General features: G+C 39.1%; 1 protein-coding gene across 1 annotated transcript in view; it reads left to right on the top strand.

Moving 5' to 3' along the window:
- Positions 1-19043, top strand: part of Usp40 (ubiquitin specific peptidase 40) — a 61664-nt gene that overhangs the window by 8305 nt on the left and 34316 nt on the right. The window contains exons 5-10 of the mRNA XM_048344506.1: positions 788-952; positions 3374-3520; positions 8284-8427; positions 10375-10503; positions 13903-13995; positions 14663-14770. Of these exons, the coding sequence (XP_048200463.1) occupies positions 788-952; positions 3374-3520; positions 8284-8427; positions 10375-10503; positions 13903-13995; positions 14663-14770 (786 nt within the window). The remainder of the gene's footprint in view (positions 1-787; positions 953-3373; positions 3521-8283; positions 8428-10374; positions 10504-13902; positions 13996-14662; positions 14771-19043) is intronic.

Genomic DNA, 19043 nt, shown 5'->3' on the forward strand with positions numbered 1-19043 from the left:
GATGGTACACTCTGCTGCTTTGGTTTATAAAATGTGTGTGTGGGGGGGGGGGGTGTGCCACTCCTAGGGCTGGAACCTAGGTTCTTGAGCTTTTGTGCTCAAGGCGCGTGCTCTATCACTTTGAGCAATAGCACCATTTCCAGCTTTTTGGTAGTTAATTCGAGATGAGAGTTTCACGGACTTTCCTCTCCAGGCTGGTTTTGCACTGGCATCCTCAGATCTCAATCTCCTGAGAAGCTAGGATTATAGTTGTGAGCCACCAGTGCCTGGCTATAAAGTGTTCTTAAAGAGCTAGTTCACATACAGTTACATGATTCGTAATGGATTGAGACATTAAAGCAAGATCCTCAGTGACAGTGCATGTCAATCTTGTATTTGCTGGTTTTTACCTCTTCAGTGTTGACACTTGGTAATGATCACCAGCCACTGTGATCTAAATGAACTTTACCTGTACACACACTGCTGGCTCTTGCTTGCTGGCAGGACCACTTGTGCTCTTCCCTACTCTTGTCTGTGGCATGGCCCAGTGTACTTTCTCACAAGAAAAACACACCTTCCAGCTGTGGCGTGAGTTCAGTTATAGGTAAACACTGAGCACTGCCTTTTCATTTTGTAGTGTAAATCAAAATAGGTGATCTTGTAACCTGTTATCAGCTGATTTCACTTAAACATCTTTGTAGTGAATCAAGGTTTACCATGGATTTCTTGATTCATCTTGGGTTTTTGTTATCACTATTTTTAAGTCTATTTTTTAAAGTCTGCCGCACAAAATCACCCTGTTTTGCAGGAAATGAGGCAACACGATGTGCAGGAACTGAATCGAATTCTCTTCAGTGCTTTGGAAACCTCTTTGGTTGGGACCTCCGGCCATGACCTCATCAATCGTCTGTACCATGGAACTGTGGTTAACCAGGTTGTGTGTAAAGAATGTAAGAACGTCAGCGAGAAGCAGGTGAGTGTGCAGGACTATTTTAATAATAAGATATACTGTTAACTGTAAGTCATATGATTAAATCTGTGGTCTGATTATAGACCATGAACATTAAAATGTTTATTACTAGAAATTATCAGGAGTTTTTTGGCTTTACTGTAAATACACCTGAACCATCACTTTGTTATTCCAGATTTATTCACATAAAATGAAAGAAACATCTTAAGACGGTCTTTATTCAGGACTGTAATATTTGAAAAATTATTTGTTGGGAGCGTTTTCAAATAGAAAACTGTGACCTCATGAAAGGAGTCAGTATCATCATGATTGGAATGGTATAAGGAGAGCTAATTGGAGAGGAATAAAAAACAAATCTGAGAGGTGTTTGAATTGACAAATATCTGTAATTAAATAATAGATTTAGTTTATTAATATCTTTTAGAAAGTTCATATGTGTGCTATGTTTATTAAACATATGAACTATATATGTCCCATTTAAAGCTACAAATTTTTACAACCTTCAGTTCCTCATAATACAAATTGTTCATTTGATATGATGGAAAGATAGAAGTTGGAAACCTGCTCAGGTAAATCTAATAATCTTTCATTTACAAGTCTTACAGTGCTAATAGCTTTATTCCTAAGTCATTTAATAAAAATTTCATTTTGTTATGACAGAAAGTTTCTGTATTTGACTGTGTGAGTGAAAAATTTACTGCCATTTTCAAAATGCATTGTTTTTCTGTAAATTCAATATATAAAATATATGAATATAAATATGTAAATATATATTGCCTATGTATATGTATTTACTCTCTTCTTTGTTTTTGAGACAAGATCTTATTATGCTGCCCAGGCTAATCTCAAACTCATGATGCTCCTACCTTAGGCTCCCAAGTTCTAGGTTTCAAAGCATGCTCCACCACACACAGCTTAAATGAGTTGTCATTCTTTACTTTTTGGTTCCTGAGATCAAAGCCAAGCCCTGCAAATGCTAGATAAGCACTGGACATGGGCTTTGTCTTTGGCCCCATTCTTGATTTATCCCAGCACTTGAGGGGTGAGTCCAAAGGGGTCTCCAGTAATGTAGGCAGCCTCTGTGACTCTGTCTTAAAAAAAAAAAAATTCTTGGTCTTTCTTACCTATGCCAATAGAAGTTTTCTTTGTCAGCTAGTTTGAAAATAATTAAGAAGTTCTGTATGTCTTTGAATTAGAATCCGATTGACTTAGTTCTAATATAGTAATTCACAGAGTAATTATAAAGCGTAGTGTACTTAAAGCACATTATAAGTTATAAGCATGAAATTTTCATAACCATTTTGTCAAGTGTTAGTTGTATTACTTAGGAATTTTACTGTGAACTAGTGCCTTGTTAGTTTCCAGTCCTTATAATCCCTTGAAATAATCTTATTGCATGTATGCACAGAAGTATAAATATGATTCAAACTTGCCAAATTATAAGTATTTATTTCTAGAGATATAATTCAAATGTAGTTAGAATTGATTGATAGATTTTCCTTTTGAAAAATATCATCTTCTTAATTTTCATAGAAATACCTGTTTGTGGCTAGGAATGTGTCCTAGTGGTAGAGTGCTTGCCTAGCATACATGAAGCCCTGGGTTCAATTCCCCAGCCCCACATATGCAGGGGGGAAAAAAGCCAGAAGTGGCCAGGGACAGTGCCCAGGCCCTGAGTTCAAGCCCCAGGACTAGCAACAAAACAAAACAAAACAAAACAAAAAAAAAAAAAAAAAAAGAAAGAAAGGAAGGAAAGAAGGTAGGGAGGGAAGGAGGGAGGAAAGTACCTGTTTATCCTGGTTCAGAAATAATTTTTTCTGGGCTGGGGATATGGCCTAGTGGCAAGAGTGCCTGCCTCATATACATGAGGCCCTGGGTTCGATTCCCCAGCACCACATATATAGAAAATGGCCAGAAGTGGTGCTGTGGCTCAAGTGGCAGAGTGCTAGCCTTGAGCAAAAAGAAGCCAGGGACAGTGCTCAGGCCCTGAGTCCAAGCCCCAGGACTGGCCAAAAAAAAAAAAAAAGAAATAATTTTTTCTTATAATTTCCTCAATACATCTTAAACTGACATTAGCAAAAGAAAAAGGAAGAAATGGAGTTTACATTAGAAAATTCACCCCTATTATAATTCTAAAAACTAAAATAGTGCTACTAAACACTGTAGTTTGTATCTAAATTTCAGTTGGTTTCCTGAGAAAGAAAGTGTTACTGTTTTTCACTGAAACTCACAACATTCTTCCTTTATAAATGTTTTCCTAATATATTTTTTAAGTTGGATCATAGTTTGATTTAGAAAGAAGGATAATTTAGTGTTAGGAATTCCACTACATCTGATGGAGACACCTGTATCTTAGTATAAACATTTAGGTTGGTGATATGTCTGTGAAATTGTTCTTCAGTACTCCATTCTTGTATATTCTAGGAAGACTTCTTAGATCTCACAGTAGCAGTCAAAAACGTTTCTGGTTTGGAAGATGCCCTCTGGAACATGTACGTGGAGGAGGAAGTGTTTGACTGTGACAACCTGTACCACTGTGGGACTTGTGGCCGGCTGGTTAAGGCCGCCAAGGTAAGGGAGCCTTCTTCATCTCAGTGCTGTGAGACAGGAAAGTCTTCTGCCTGAAGGGTACGGATGTACTTGAAGCTCTTCTAATTCTTGTTGTTTTGAGACAGTGCCAGGCTGGGAGTAAACTACCCAAAGTGTTGCTAGGCTTTACCACTGAGCAGCAACCTAACCCCAACTTACAGCTCTTGACACTTAAGATTGAGAAAACATTTACTTTGTTAGCAATGAAAAAGTTAAAGCTTTCAACCTATAGCCCACTCTCAACTTCCTTGTTTCTCAGGAAAACGTCATGTGTGCCCACGGAGGCACTTACTGTTTTCTTCAGTATACCTTTTAGGGTAAAGCCCTTGCTTTTGGTAAATTGCTGTTGTGAAGGAAACTGTCTTTAGTTTTGTGTGGAAGCAGATTACCAAGCATTTTTTTCCACTTTCCATTGTGAAAATAGTTGACAGTCTCCATTTTTCAAAATATGGAGTTATTTTATAATCTTGATATATAAGTTCTTCATGCTAACAAATCCAGTATGCCTTTTCCTACCTGCAAACATTTGATAATTACAAGCCTCGACAGAACACTTCTTTTCTTTCTGTATGGTCAGGCAAAATACAGTGTGAAACATGGAAGCATCTGATTTCTTTTGCAAAAAGAGGGAAACAAGCACTGGCAGCTCACACCCCTGTAATCCTAGCTACTCAGGAAACCGAGGTCTGAAGATCACGACTCAAAGCCAGCCCAGGCAGGAAAGTCCATGAGACTTTTCTCTAATTAACCAACAAAAAGCCAGAAGTAGAGGTGTGACACAAGTAGCTGAGTCCTAACCTTGAGCAAAAAAAAACAAGTGAAAGCAAGAAGCCCTGAGTTCAAGCCCCCAGAATGGGCACTGAATAAATAAATAAAATAAAGGAGAAACAAAACAGATCAATAACATACAATTCTGTTCATCGTAATTCATACATGTATTCAGTTATTCTAGAAACTTGACAAGAGAAATAAATGAGTTTAATAGAACATAACCCCAGTGTTATCTTCATACATGATAAATTTGGCCCAACCCAGCTGCTTTATGATGTAGCCATGATTTCTTTTTTTTTTTTTTTTTTTTTTTTTGCCAGTCCTGGGCCTTGGACTCAGGACCTGAGCACTGTCCCTGGCTTCTTTTTGCTCAAGGCTAGCACTCTGCCACTTGAGCCACAGCGCTACTTCTGGCCGTTTTCTATATATGTGGTGCTGGGGAATCGAACCCAGGGCTTTATGTGTACAAGGCAAGCACTCTTGCCACTAGGCCATATCCCCAGCCCCAGCCATGATTTCTTGTATCAGCACTTTGGCACTGCTGAATATGAGCCATGTACTGATTTTTGTCCAGTGATTTAGTAGCTGAGCCCTTTGTATTGAGTGTATCTTACTTACTTATTCTCAAAGAGTCTGGCATATAAATAACTTCAGAGGACAGATTTTATGTTTTGTAGAGTCAAGGTGTTTTCCCACATTTATCATCTAGCAACTATCCTTTCACAATGTGTCAGTGTATGTGATTTCTCAGTGTAGAATTGGTATTTGTTGTTGTTACTATTGTTGTCATCAGTTTTTGTTGTTGTTTTTTACTGTACTTGAGATTGAACTCACAGCCTTGCACTTGGTAGACAAACACTCTGCCACTTGAGTGATACCTTTAGCCCTTTTGATTTTGTTATTTTACTTATGTTTTTGAGATGGCTGTTTTGAGATCACCTTTTTTCATTTTGCTTTCTGGGATGACTTGGAACTTTCATTCTTCCTGCCTTGGTATCCTCAATGCTGTAATTTTAAGTGTATATCATGATGCCAACTTGGAATTGGTTTGTTTGTTTGTTTTCAGCAATACAGCTTTAACTCAGGGCCTGGGCACTGTCCCTGAGCTCTTTTTGCTCAAGGCTAGCACACTCTACCACTTGAGCCACAATGCCACTTCTGGTTTTCTGTTGGTAAACTGGCGATAAGAGCCTCAAGGACTTTCCTGCCTGGGCTGGCTTTGAACCATAATTCTCAGATCTCAGCCTCTTGAGTAGCTGGGATTATAAGGTGTGAGCCCTCAGCGCTGGACTTCAAATTGTTTTCAGTGTAGCTTCTTTACATGGTTAATTTTCAGCAAAAGCATGACAGTGCTAATTAACTTCTCAGTACTAGAAATTTATTAACATGTATCTAAAATGATTACTAGAGGTAATTTATAAATGACTATATATGTAAATCATTAATGTCATATTCCATTCCTTAGGCTTGGATATGCTATCTATTGCCTTGACTTGGCCTTTATCTGGGCTCCTTGTACTTGGGACCAAGGTGACAATAGCCCCTCTGCTGTCTCTATCTGCACTGCTGTGGAATGATACATTATAGTGTCTAGAAACATTATAAACTTGAGTGCAGCTACCTCAAAAGGCAGATCTATGCTGTTACCCTTGATACTGGAAGAATACAGGTGAAGAGATTCCTGTAGCTGACAATTATTGTAGAGTTTCAACAACTAAAATGATCACTGGTATAGATAACACAGTGCTGATTTTGTATTCTGAAGATGATAGAAGAAAATATAATAAAAACAATAAATCCTGTGGCTATAGTCTTCACAGAAGGATTTAAATGCAGATGGATTTATACTGTTTAACATCTATTTTCATCCTGTTCTAAGACCCAAAGAGAGAGGTTTACCATCTGCTTGTTTGTTCTGCACTTAACCTTTGGTGCTGTAATTACAATTTAATAAAATAAGCATAAAATTCAGAGCTTAGAAAAATCTTAGATATACTTTGTTAGTTTGGAATTGAATTCATGCTTAATAAAACAATCCTTTGCTAATAAGAGTCTTTTGCTAAACGTAATTCTTTTATATACCTTTTATTGTGTCACTGATTTATTTTTCAGTAGAAATGTTATAATGCTTTATAATTTTCATTCTACTTAAAAAATGAAAAATAAACAAAATTGCATTTTATTCTAGTTTTAGTTGAATTTGTTATGAATATTTTATTCAGAAAAGACTAGTTTAGTCTGTGCCACTGAAATATTGTCAGTAAGCTATTATATTCATTTGTGTAACTTTTGATTTTATTTTGGAGAATTTCTGTGGTAAGGGGCGGGGGTGTTGCTGTTGTTTTGCTTAGTTTTGTTTTTTTAATTTTGAATCAATATCTCAATATAACCTAAGCTGGTCTCAAACTCACACTCACAATTTTGTCTCAGCCTCCTGAGTACTGGAATTATAAGCATGAATCACCCCTCCCACCCAGCCCATGTTACCTAAATAGAGGCAGATTTTCTGCCTGTAGCAGTTTTTTTAGTCACATTATGGTTGACTTATCAGATGAGGTTTTTTTTCCCATCTATATAATTAGACCTTGTTTGAAATATGTCATTATATAGTGTCAGGGTTTTTTCTTTGTTTTCTTCCCTTCCTTCCTTCTTTCCTTCCTACCTTTCTTTCTTCCTTCCTTCTTTCCTTTCTTTCTTTCTTTATATTTTTTGAGACAGGATCAAGCTGAACAGGAACCCAAGCAGGAATCAGTCTCTTACTCTTTCTTCTTCAGCCTCCCAAGTGCTGAGATTACAGGTGTGATGTACCACACACAACCTTATTTAATTTTTTTTACTCACAAAATTTGTGGAATTGTTATGTTAAATATGACTTTTTTTTCCCCTTCAAGCCACTAATCCAAGAGGGCTGGGGACAACCAATGACTTAAGAAGAAACCTAGTGTTTTGTTTAAAGCAAAAAAAATTAAAGCAATAATAAAAAATCTTATCTTCTTTTGGATTTAATAATAACAAGTAAAACCCCAATCAAGGCTGGGAATATGGCCTAGTGGCAAGAGTGCTTGCCTCATATACATGAAGCCCTGGGTTCGATTCCTCAGCCTCACATATATAGAAAAAGCCAGAAGTGGCGCTGTGGCTCAAGTGGTAGAGTGCTAGCCTTGAGCAAAAAGAACCCAGGGACAGTGCTCAGGCCCTGAGACCAAGGCCCAGGACTGGCAAAAAAAAAAAAAAAAAAAACCTAATCAGTAGATTTTTTTGAAAGTATAAGTAAGGCTATGACTATTTTCTCCAGAAAAGACAAAAAAAAAAAAAAAAAAAACCAAAACACTTCGCCAGTTGAAATCTTCCACGCTCCAGTTCTTCCCTAGGTAGAGCCGTGTGTTTTTTTTTGTTTTTTGTTTTTTTTTGGCCAGTCCTGGGCCTTGGACTCAGGGCCTGAGCACTGTCCCTGGCTTCTTCCCGCTCAAGGCTAGCACTCTGCCACTTGAGCCACAGCGCCGCTTCTGGCCATTTTCTGTATATGTGGTGCTGGGGAATCGAACCTAGGGCCTCGTGTATCCGAGGCAGGCACTCTTGCCACTAGGCTATATCCCCAGCCCCTAGAGCCGTGTGTTTGCTAAGTAAAGGGGATATGTGGATGGACCACTGGACAAAGGGAAAGGCCGGACACTGACAAGGAACACCCAGTTACAACATGCTCATTGAGATAGCAACTTCTAGATAGCAACACTAAGACTTAGAACTTGCCTGTAAAGCCGTAGTTCTAAGCACACATGAGTTTTACCACCCTTAATTCCATAAGGCATGAGCTTATATCAAGCATTATATTGAATGCACAGTTATGAACCTACGTGATCTAAGGACATATTTCTCTTATAACTGTGTCACAGGTTGTTTTTATGTAACTTAAGTGATAGTGTTTGCTTTCTTATAATTCTGCATTTTAAAACTGTAAATTTTTCTTTTAACAGTCAGCCAAATTGCGCAAGCTGCCGCCCTTTCTTACTATTTCATTACTCAGATTTAATTTTGATTTTGTGAAGTGTGAACGCTACAAGGACACTAGCTGTTATACATTCCCTCTGCGGATCAATCTCAAGCCTTTTTGTGAACAGGTTTGAACCATTTTATTTTTAAATTCTTCTCCTCTCCCAAGGTAGAATATTTTCTTGACTTCATTTTCAATCCATTTATTGCAGAGTCCATCAGCTTTTGAGTTAAATACTTTTTTGTACCCCTTGCACTATAGGACAGGTGTGGTCTTCCCTGGCCTCTGCCTACTGGATGACATAGCAACACCACTCCCCACCGCGGCCATCTTGCACATGGCCAGAGTCCATGTCTGCTGAAAGGAGCAGGGTGGGAGGCATTGCCCAAGAAACTCTTCTGATTTAGTGTGTGCTTTTGAATTTGTATCGTATAGATTTGTTCTCAGTTTTCTTCATTAAACTGTTCTTGAAAAAAATCTTTGAAGCGATCGTTTAAAAATAATTCGACATGACCTTGCTTTTAGAAAACCTACTATTAATCAGTACTTTGCCATTTGAATTTGGTTTATTTTAGACGTAATAGTGAATCACGTTTCTAGAAGTTGAACAGGCAAATAGACTTTTATAGGTCTGAGTTTGTATGGCTGGTGAGGGAGCCTGGTGGTAACATGGACAAGGCACTGGGCTTAATCCCCACTATTTCAAAAGGACAAGAACAGCACAAAAGCTAGGTGCTGGTGACTCACACCTATAATTCGAACTACTCAGGAGGCTGAGATCTGAGGATCATAGTTCAAAGCCAACCTAGTCAGGAAAGTCCATGAAACTCTTATCTCCAATCAACAATTCAGAAAAGGCTGGAAGTGGCTGTGTGGCTCAATTGGTAGAATGGTAGCCCTGAGCACAGAGAGGCTCAGGAACAGAGCCCAGGCCGCAGGACCGGGAGGCGGGGGGGGAGGGGGGGGGAAGAGCAGCACAAAAATAAAGTTGTAATCCTTAAGGCACAAAAAGAAAAATAATTGGAAAACAAATTCTGAAGTCATGAGTCCTTATGTGTATGTCTCTCATGTTTGCCGGAACCAGACAATGTAAATACTGCCCACTTTAAAACTATACTATTTTAACTGAATAACTTCCTGAAGGAGCTGCGTCCCCCATTTGGTGCGACAAGTACATCTGACATGGCGGACAGCAGCTGTTGAGTTTTGGCATGAGCACCAGAAAGGAGCTTCTGTCTTGTGGCTCAGACCCTTTGAATGAGAATACTGAGACTTCCTTTTCCTTCTACATCAGGAATTGAAAGTATCTCTTAAAACTTCTCTTCATCAAGTGTGATTTTGTTTTGTTAGTACAGTAGTTTATCTGTTCAGTCTTTGTGGTTGTGGAGCCTATTACAGAAAACATTAATCATAGAATTAGTAGAACAAGAAAGAACAGAACCTCTTCATCTCACTAAAGCAGCTCTGAACAAGGCCAGCTGGTCCTCACCATTGCTGAGTTCCTGCCCTGTGAGGAGTCTGAAGGGTCAGGAGGGCTCTGGCTTTGACTCCAGGGCATATTACAGCCTGGTCAGAATATACAGCAGTTGTGATAATAAACACATAGGAGATTCACCACAAAAATGGTCTTCCCTTGCTAAAAGTCTGTCACACATTTACCTTGTGTATATCAGCTTACATGATCTTAACCAAAGCACATAAAAATAACGGCTTTTTCAGATACATCGGTTCACACAACTAAGAGGCAGAAATTGATTAATATAGTATGCTTAGCAGTAAATCAAAGAATTAAGAATTTTTTTAAAGTTTAAAGCCAGATATTTACCTTTATGTTTAATTACTCCTTTTTATTTTATTTTTATTAGCGTAGCTTAATTGTACAAAGGGGTCTCCCTGTGACATTCTCACACATGCAGATATCGTACTTTAATCAGATTACCCCTCTTTTTTTGTAATCCTGAAATGACAGTGATAAGCTGTGAAACTCATTTCCGTAGTTGAAATTCTTTTGTCCTGTTGATTATGTGTCTCACCATTTTATGCAGGTAATGAGTATGTCTTTTTCTGCTTTTAGAGCGAGTTGGATGACTCAAGGTACATGTACGACCTCTTCTCTGTCATCATCCACAAAGGCGGCTGCTATGGAGGCCATTACCATGTCTATATTAAGGATGTTGACCATCTGGGGAACTGGCAGTTTCAAGTAAGCATGAAAGTCCTTTGGATGTATCTACAGTGCCTTTGCTTAGCTCTCCTTTCCTCTGCCAACTGTAGTTTGCTTATCCAGTCTCAGTTGACACTTTTTTTTTTCCCAGTCGGCAGCATGCATCCTCCCTGCATGAAACATTGACTTGCAAGTTCATTATCAAGTTCATTGTTGAGGTGGTACACAGAAGTGGCCTTACCTGCTGTAGTTAGGCAGCATATTTCAGAAGTAATGATTCTCTCTTTCTTGTCTTCCTTTGGCGTTGTGGTTTGTTAAACATCTGTTTTGTATTCATGTCTTTAGAATTGATCACGTCTTTCCTAGAAATGCTTTCTTCTGCTAAGTGACTGGCAGGAATAGACAAGCACTCTTCAATGTCCCTCTGCTCCCTACTTAGCCAGTCTTTATTATTTCTTAGGCATTTTTTAGAGGAGGGGGCAGGATATAGATTCTTGCTACGTAGCCTAGGCTGACCTCAAACTCAAGATCCTCCAATGTTAGATTGCAGGTGTGTACCACCATGCTTGGTTGCTGAAGTAAGGTCTTTATTATGACTTAGAGAATAGACGATTGTTTACAACGTGTACTTGGTGTCTTTTCTTATTGGATTTGGGGCTTGAGCCTGGATGCTTTCTCTGAGCTTTTTTGCTAAAGTCTAGTGCTCTACCACTTTGAGCCACAGTGCCACTTGCATATTTTCTTGTTTGTAGGATGTTCTGTGAATTTTCCTTATGGAAATGTCTTTTGTTACTCATCATGCTGCTAATGAGGACCCTCTTATATCCTTCAAAGATGAAGCCTGCCAGAGAAATCAACCTTGGGATTCAGGGGTTAGATTTTATAACACCTCTTAAATTTGGGGAAGGGAAAAGAGCAGGAACTTGAGTTCAGTCATCAGTGGCCAATAATGCATTTGATCATGGTCCATAATACAATTTCAGTGAGGAGCCAAATATGGTGGCACATGCCTCTAATTCCAGCACTGAAGGCTAAAGCAGGGAGATGCTAAGTTCCAGCCAGGCCAGCCTAAACTATGTAGTGATACTCCATCAAAAAAAAAAATAACTAAATAAATAAATTGAAGGAAGATTCTGTCTATCTATCCATCTGTGTTCTAAAAAAAAGGAAAAAACTTAAATGACACCTGGTGAGAAACAAGGTTTGTGGAGTTTCTAGGCTGGTGAACACGTCCACGTTCTGGGAAGGTAAGCCCTGTGTTCTGTGGAGACAGAGGCCCCTTCGTTCACCTTCTCATGGTCTCAGGTCATGACTCAGTGGTAGAGTGCCTGCCTGGGTAGAAAAAGGCCTTGTGTTCAAGCCCCAGAACCACCACCAAAAAAAACAAAAAAGTGGAAATCCTTGAATTTGAGTTGATATGGCAGATGTACAGTTAGCCTATAGATCCCAAATCATCAGGGTCTGTGCTATTACCAGTAAGTGCCAGAGAATTGGAATATCAGAGGTTGTTTGAAAAACCTTGGGCCTACCTCCTCAGAGAACACCTCTGGCTTCCTCTCCCAGTGCTGCCCTTGAGCTGCATACAGTGGAAGTTGTCAACAGGGTGGTATCCTAGTCTACTTAAACTCCTTGCACTGTGATTTTTCAGGGAACAGAAATGTATTCCTTGCAACTCTGGGACCCTCCCCTTTAGGAAACACAAGCACAAGAAGCAAGCAGACTTTGTGCTTATAGGATTCATATAGCTTCCTAGATAGCGCCTTCCTGCTTTGTGTCAGCGTAGCACAAATGGCAATCAAGCTCCTTCAGGCCCTGCTTATAAAGGCCCATTCACCACTCCACCCTCGTGACCCTCTCCTCTCCCAGAGGCCTAGTTGAACACAACCGTCAGATCCTAGCTAGCACTTGGGGAGCTAGAGGCTTTAGTTCTGGATTTTATCCCTAGATTCCCCTTCATTTCCTGTCTTCTGAGGATGTTTCTATGTTCTTGCTAGTTCAGCATGTTTAAAAAGGATGTTCTTAATTCTTTTGTTTTTCATGTGTGTATTTTTAGTAATTTTGTAGCAGGATGATTGGATGTGGTCTGTTATGTTCTCTCTCTCTCTTTGTCTCTGTCTCTCTCTTTCTCTCTCTGTCTTCAGTACTTAGGTTGAACTCAGGATCTTGAGCTTGCTAGGTGGCATCCTGCCACTTGAGCCATGTGCCCAGTCCAGTTTTTTTTCTTGATTATGTATTTTTGTCTTGTGTTGTTTAGGTCTATTTGTACTCATGGCTTTAAGCCAGTTTAAAATACTTAAGCAAAATGCAGTTAAGAAGGAAAAAGGCAATTTTCACTTGTTTCCCAGTTCAGTACGGAGTAAGGCATAAACCTTTTGAATGATCAGAAATGGAAGAAGATGTTTAAGCTGAGTCGCAAACATGGGTAAAGATTTTTTTTTTTTTTTTTTTGCCAGTCCTGGGGCTTGGACTCGGGGCCTGAGCACTGTCCCTGGCTTCTTTTTGCTCAAGGCCAGCACTCTGCCACTTAAACCACAGCGCCACTTCTGGCCGTTTTCTATATATGTGGTACTGGGAAATCGAACCCAGGGCTCCATGTATACAAGGCAAGCGCTCTTGCCACTAGGCTATATTCCCAGCCCATGGGTAAAGATTTTTGAATGAAGACCAGAAAACCCAATATACCAAATTGTGAAGGACACCTTGAAAGCAGTGCTCAGCCAAAAAATGGCTTAGAGTCCACTTTACTTACCTCATAATTCCAGAGTTCAGATACAGCCAGAGAGCTAGAGTGACCTGAGAAGAACTGTACAATGCACTGGGTATTGTATATATGCCTACCTGATCTAGGGAAGGGAAAGAAAAATGAGGGTGTTAGCTATCACGAGAAATGTATTCACTGCCTTTTCATGTAACTGTACCCCCTTTGCACAACACCTTGTCAATAAAATTTAATTTAAAAAAAGAACTGTAGGGGCTGGGGATATGGCCTAGTGGCAGGAGTGCTTGCCTTGTATACATGAGGCCCTGGGTTCGATTCCCCAGCACCACATATACAGAAAATGGCCAGAAATGGCGCTGTGGCTCAAGTGGCAGAGTGCTAGCCTTGAGCAAAGAGAAGCCAGGGACAGTGCTCAGGCCCTGAGTCCAAGGCCCAGGACTGGCCAAAAAAAAGAACTGTACAATGGGAAGGGGTGACATTGCCCCCCCCCCAAACGTGCTCATTACCTGACTTAATGTAACTGTTACCCCTCTGTACATCACCTCTATAATAGCAATTTAGCAAAAGAGAATTGTACAATGAAACCTGGAGCTCAAAGCCAGGCCGCCTGATTCCAAAGGACATGCATGGTGCTAATGATGCAAATAGCATGGACTTTCCTGCTTCATTCATTCTGTTTAAGGAATTTGTCAAAAGAATCTCCTTTGAATACTTCTCAGGGGGAAAAGAGTCAGCCCGATGGGAACTTGGAAACTCTCCCAAATGAAGAGACTGATGACCCACTGGTGATCTTAAAAGCAATCTTATTACAGGTAGAGTGGGTCTCTGTGTGTGTATGTATTTGTGTTTTTGTAGGTAGAATGGGTAGTGCATGGCATGTATGTGTTTGTGTGTATGTAGTATCGTAAATGCCTATATGCATGTATTCACTTTAGTCAGACGGGTACAAAGACTACCATAAAAGTGACAGTGGTCACATTGTAACTTAATCATCTTCTTTAAGGCCCTATCTTCAAATATAGTCATAGTGTGAAGTATTGGGGCTTAAGAATTCAACATATGAATTTTGGGGAGATATAGTACATCCAGTATAAAACTACATTTTATCAATTTTTAAGATTTCTTTATACTTTGAAATATTCATTTAGGCATTAATAATCTTCTGGGTTGACATTTAAATATTTCTTCTAAAAATTATAAGTAATAGGAGGAATTTACCAAAAGTCTTTGGATACCTACTTAGTGATTTGGGGTATCTTTTCTTAAATTTTTCTGCCAGTCCTAGGGCTTGAACTCAGGGCCTGGGTGCTATCCCTGAGTCCCTTTGTGCTCAAGGATAGCACTCTACCACTTGAGCCACAGCGCATCCAGCTTCCTCTTTGAGATCTCAGCCTCCTGAGTAGCTAGGATGACAGCAATGAGCCATTGGTACCCAGCTGATTTTAGATATCTTAAAAGACTTTGTGTTTCTTTCATAAGGAAAAGAACAGTCTAATTTCTGTTGATCAACTGGGACAAAAACTCTTGAAAAAGACAGGAATATCCTGGAACAAGAAGTACAGAAAAGAGCATGGACCACTGCGAAAGGTAATGCATGGTGTCAAGTTGATAGGTCCCGAGTGCCTGGGAGTCTTACTGTGATGTCCACAGCACCAGTCCTCCTGCAGGTGGATCGTTAGAAAGGTGGAAATAAAGCCAATGTTTTTGTTTAGTATACTAAGTAAAACTGTACAAAACTAGTGGTGAGTTACTTATTTCTTGTTCGGCTATTTATCAAGAAGTTAGCAAAACTAAGGGAGGTGGCTGTTAATCACAACAGAAAAGATCCAAACAACCAAAAACAAAAATGCTGGCACAGGCTCAGAATATGGCCTAGTGGTAAAGTGCTCGCCTCACATACATGAAGCCCTGGGTTCTATTCCTCAGTACCACATATATAGAAAAAGCTGGAAGTAGCGCTGTGGCTCAAGTGGTAGAGTGCTAGCCTTGAGCAAAAGGAAACCAGGGACAGTGCTCAGGCCCTGAGTTCAGGCCCCAGGACTGGCAAAAAAAAAAACTAACAAAACAAAACGAAACACCAAAGGCGCTGGTACTCCAAACCTCAGCTGGCTTCCTAGGCTGGAAGACTAGATACAAAAAGTGATACTGCCAGAAATGCGAAATAACAACTTGTCTGCAAACAAGCAAGCAAAGCAGCAGAACACTAAACATTTTGGAGCTATCTCCTATACTGTAAAGCAAAGCACTTTGCTTTGCCATTTCTGTAGTGTTTAAGTCCCCTCTTTACTTAGATCACCAAAACCACCATTACTTGCATGCTTTTGGAAACTTGTGTTTTTAGGGAATTTGTTTATGATATCAATTTTTTGGCATAAAATTATGTCAAGTATCACTATATTACTTTTTTAAGGTTTGGAGGGTCTGAAGATGTTTGTTCTCTTTGTCATTTCTGGTATTGCTAATTGTAACTATTAACCATTTTTGGTTTTTTTTTTACTGCTTTCACTTGACTTATAAGCATGAAATATGAATTATGCTTATTAAGCATATTTAATATTATGCATATTAAGCATGCATATAATAATATGCATATAATATGCATAATATGCATATTATGCATGCTTAATATGAATTATTTAATAAGCATGCTTATTAAACTTTACAATTATACAGCTTTTCCTTTGTTGTTTTCTCTCAAAGGAGATTGTGACAGTCTCTTCCTTTTTATTAAAATATTTAATTTAGGGGCTGGAAATGAGTGCTTGCCTCATATACATGAAGTCCTGGGTTCAATTCCTCAGCACCACATATATAGAAAATGGCCAGAAGTGGCGCTGTGGCTCAAGTGGCAAAATGCTAGAAGAAGCCAGGGACAGTGCTCAGACCCTGAGTCCAAGGCCCAGGACTGGCAAAAAATAAAATAAAATAAAACAAAATGTTTAATTCAATACATTTAATATAATGATGATATGGTAATATTTGAAGCTTCCTCCTTGTTATTACTTCTTAATTTTTCCTCTATTCTTTAGTCTTTTCCTTTCCTTCTTTCCTTTGGAGAAAGCAAGTAATTTTTAGTGTTTCATTTTATTTTTTGCTTATTTCTTTAATTTTTAGTGGCTGATCTCTGGCTTGTACTACATATAACTTTATATTATTAATTATAAACTAATTTTTATGCCCACTGTAAGAGCTTATGATAATATAATTCCATTTTTCGATTCCATCACTTTGTACTATTATTGTCTCGTGTTTTTGTCATTACATGTAATGAAAATTCCACCATATCTTATTAATTTTGCTTTTAACACTTGAGTGACTTTGAGAGAAATTAAGGAAAAGCATTGCTTTAATTTCAACATTCTAGTGCTCATTTCTCCTTCAGTTTCTGTAGGTTTGCATTGAATAACACTTCCTTTAAACCCAGAGAACTTTGAGCAATTCTTGGAGTCTAGAGCTGCTGGTTAAAATTGCAGTCAGTTTGTTTGTCTTAGAATCTTTGTTTAACCTTCAGATTTTAGTGGGATTTTTCTTGTGTTGTTTTGTTTTTGTTTTCCCATCATCACTGTAAAGATGTCATTCTATTGTGTTCTGGCTTCCTTTTCTTTAGATGGGAGGTTCTGTCATTTAAAATTTTGTTTTATTAATTGTTCTAAATTTTATTGTGGTTTTTCTGCTTTATAAATCTCTCTCTCTCTCTCTCTCTTTGTCATGGGGTTTGAACTCTGGGACTGGGTGCTGTCCTTGAGCTCTTCAGCTCAAGGCTAGCACTCTACCACTCGAGCCATAGTGCTACTTCCAGTTTTCTGGTGGTTAATTGGAGATGACAGTATCACAGACTTTTCTGCCTGGGCTGGCTTTGAACCTTGATCTTCAGATCCCAGAGTAGCTAGGATTACAGGCATGAGCCACTGGCACCAGACAAGATTTTCTTTTTATCTTTGGTTTTCAGCACTCTGGTGCTCATGTATCTGGGTGTAGATTACTAAGCTTGGTTACTTGCATTGCATTTGCTAAATTTTTATGTGTATTCAGAAATCTTCTGGAAAGTATTTGGCCACATTTCTTCTGTTTTTTTCCCCCTTACTCTTTTCTCTTTGGCTTTGAGGACTAAAATCACATGCACATGAGAGAATTGAGGTGTTTTGAGGGTTTGGGGTTTTTTTTTTTAATTTTTTACCCTTCAGTTTGGATCATTTCCATTGATCTGTTTTCAGCTTTATTGAGTTTGTTTTTTTCTTTTGTTAAGTCTTCTGTTAAGCTCAACCAGTTGAGCTTTCTATTTCAGATAATTGCATTTTTTCGAATTTCTACTTAGTTCTTCATTAAACAGTGTCCATTTCTCTGCTGTTTGCTTGTATGTCATATACTTTAAATATAAACTTTCATTTTCCAGTTATAATATAGTTGTATATACCTGTGGATTACAAGGAGATGTTATATTTACAATTATTGTGTATAGTAACTAAACCTAATTAACATATTCATTATTTCTGATTTTTTTATAAGAACATCTAAAATTTACTTTTTGATTTTTAAATGTGAACACATTATTTTTATTTGCTTATTTTTTGCCTATCCTGGGGCTTGAATTCAGGGACTGGGTATTGTTACCAAGCTTTTCTGTTCAAGGCTAGTGCTCTACCACTTGAGCCTCAGCTCCACTTCCAGCTTTTTAATTGGAGATAAAGAGTCTCAGAGACTTTCCAGCTGGGGCTAGTTTTGAACTGTGATCCTCAGATCTCAGCCTCCCAAATAGCTAGGATTACAGCATGAGCCACCAGTGCCCAGATACAGTATTATTATTATTATTATTATTATTATTATTATTATTATTATTATTGCCAGCCCTGGGGCTTGAACTCAGGGCCTGGGCATTGTCCCTGAGCTTCTTTTGCTCAAAGCTAGCACTCTACCACTTGAGTCGAGCACCACTTCCAACTTTTTTCTGTTTATGTGGTACTAAGAAATTTAACCCAGGGTTTCATGCATGCTAGACAAGTACTCTACCACTAAGCCATATTCCCATTCTGACATTATTATTTTTCATACTCAATCAACTATGCAGTGTATCAAAGAAAAAGACTCTTCCTGACTAATGGAAAACTTTGTACTCTGGTCCTGGTTCTCCTACTTCTCCCCCAAGTATAATGTGCTAGAAAGACTAAACTTTCAGGGATCATTTCTAATAGTTAGTTACTAATGTGCTAGACCCTGAACATCATGGAGGATGTGTTGTAGAGCTTCGGAACAAGGTTCTTTGTCTCAACAGCCCTTAAGTTATCTGGAGTCTTTTTGGTCCCATGGAGGTAGCAGTTTGAGCTTTGGGGGGTGAGTCTATTTCAATTTTGCCTTTAGTCCCAGAGAATAGCTGTCTTTGGGGCATTAGTCTTGGATGTGGTCTGTCTTCCCGAGACTGGCTTTAGCAGACTGTCCTGTGGGTAAAATGTAGCCTGCTACCTGCTTTCACACTGTCCTGCACCAAGAATTTTTAACTTAATTGGTTGCTTTTTCAAAGATTATGTAAGTGTATTGACAGTGCCCTCGATTTGCTCTATAAATGTTTGCCATCTAGCTCTTAGAGAAGGGCTGTCCCCTTCTGACTTGGCACTGTGCCGCAGGCAGCTCTGCTCAGCAGCTGAACCTCGCAGCCATGGCTTTCCACTGGGTTCCTTGGGTCTTGAGCTGTCATTCTAGGAGTTAGCCACAGATTTAAGGGAATTTGGTACAGCTTTGGAGCACCATTGTCAGACCCCACCCCCCATCCCCCGGCTTCTGTGGTTCTCCCAAATTCCATCTCAGCCCAGTGGTGACCTGCACTTCATCCCAGCATGCACTGCTGTGAACTGGAAGGTGGTTCAGA

This window comes from Perognathus longimembris, chromosome 4 (assembly GCF_023159225.1).
Source record: "Perognathus longimembris pacificus isolate PPM17 chromosome 4, ASM2315922v1, whole genome shotgun sequence".
Classification (NCBI taxonomy): Eukaryota; Metazoa; Chordata; class Mammalia; order Rodentia; family Heteromyidae; genus Perognathus; species Perognathus longimembris.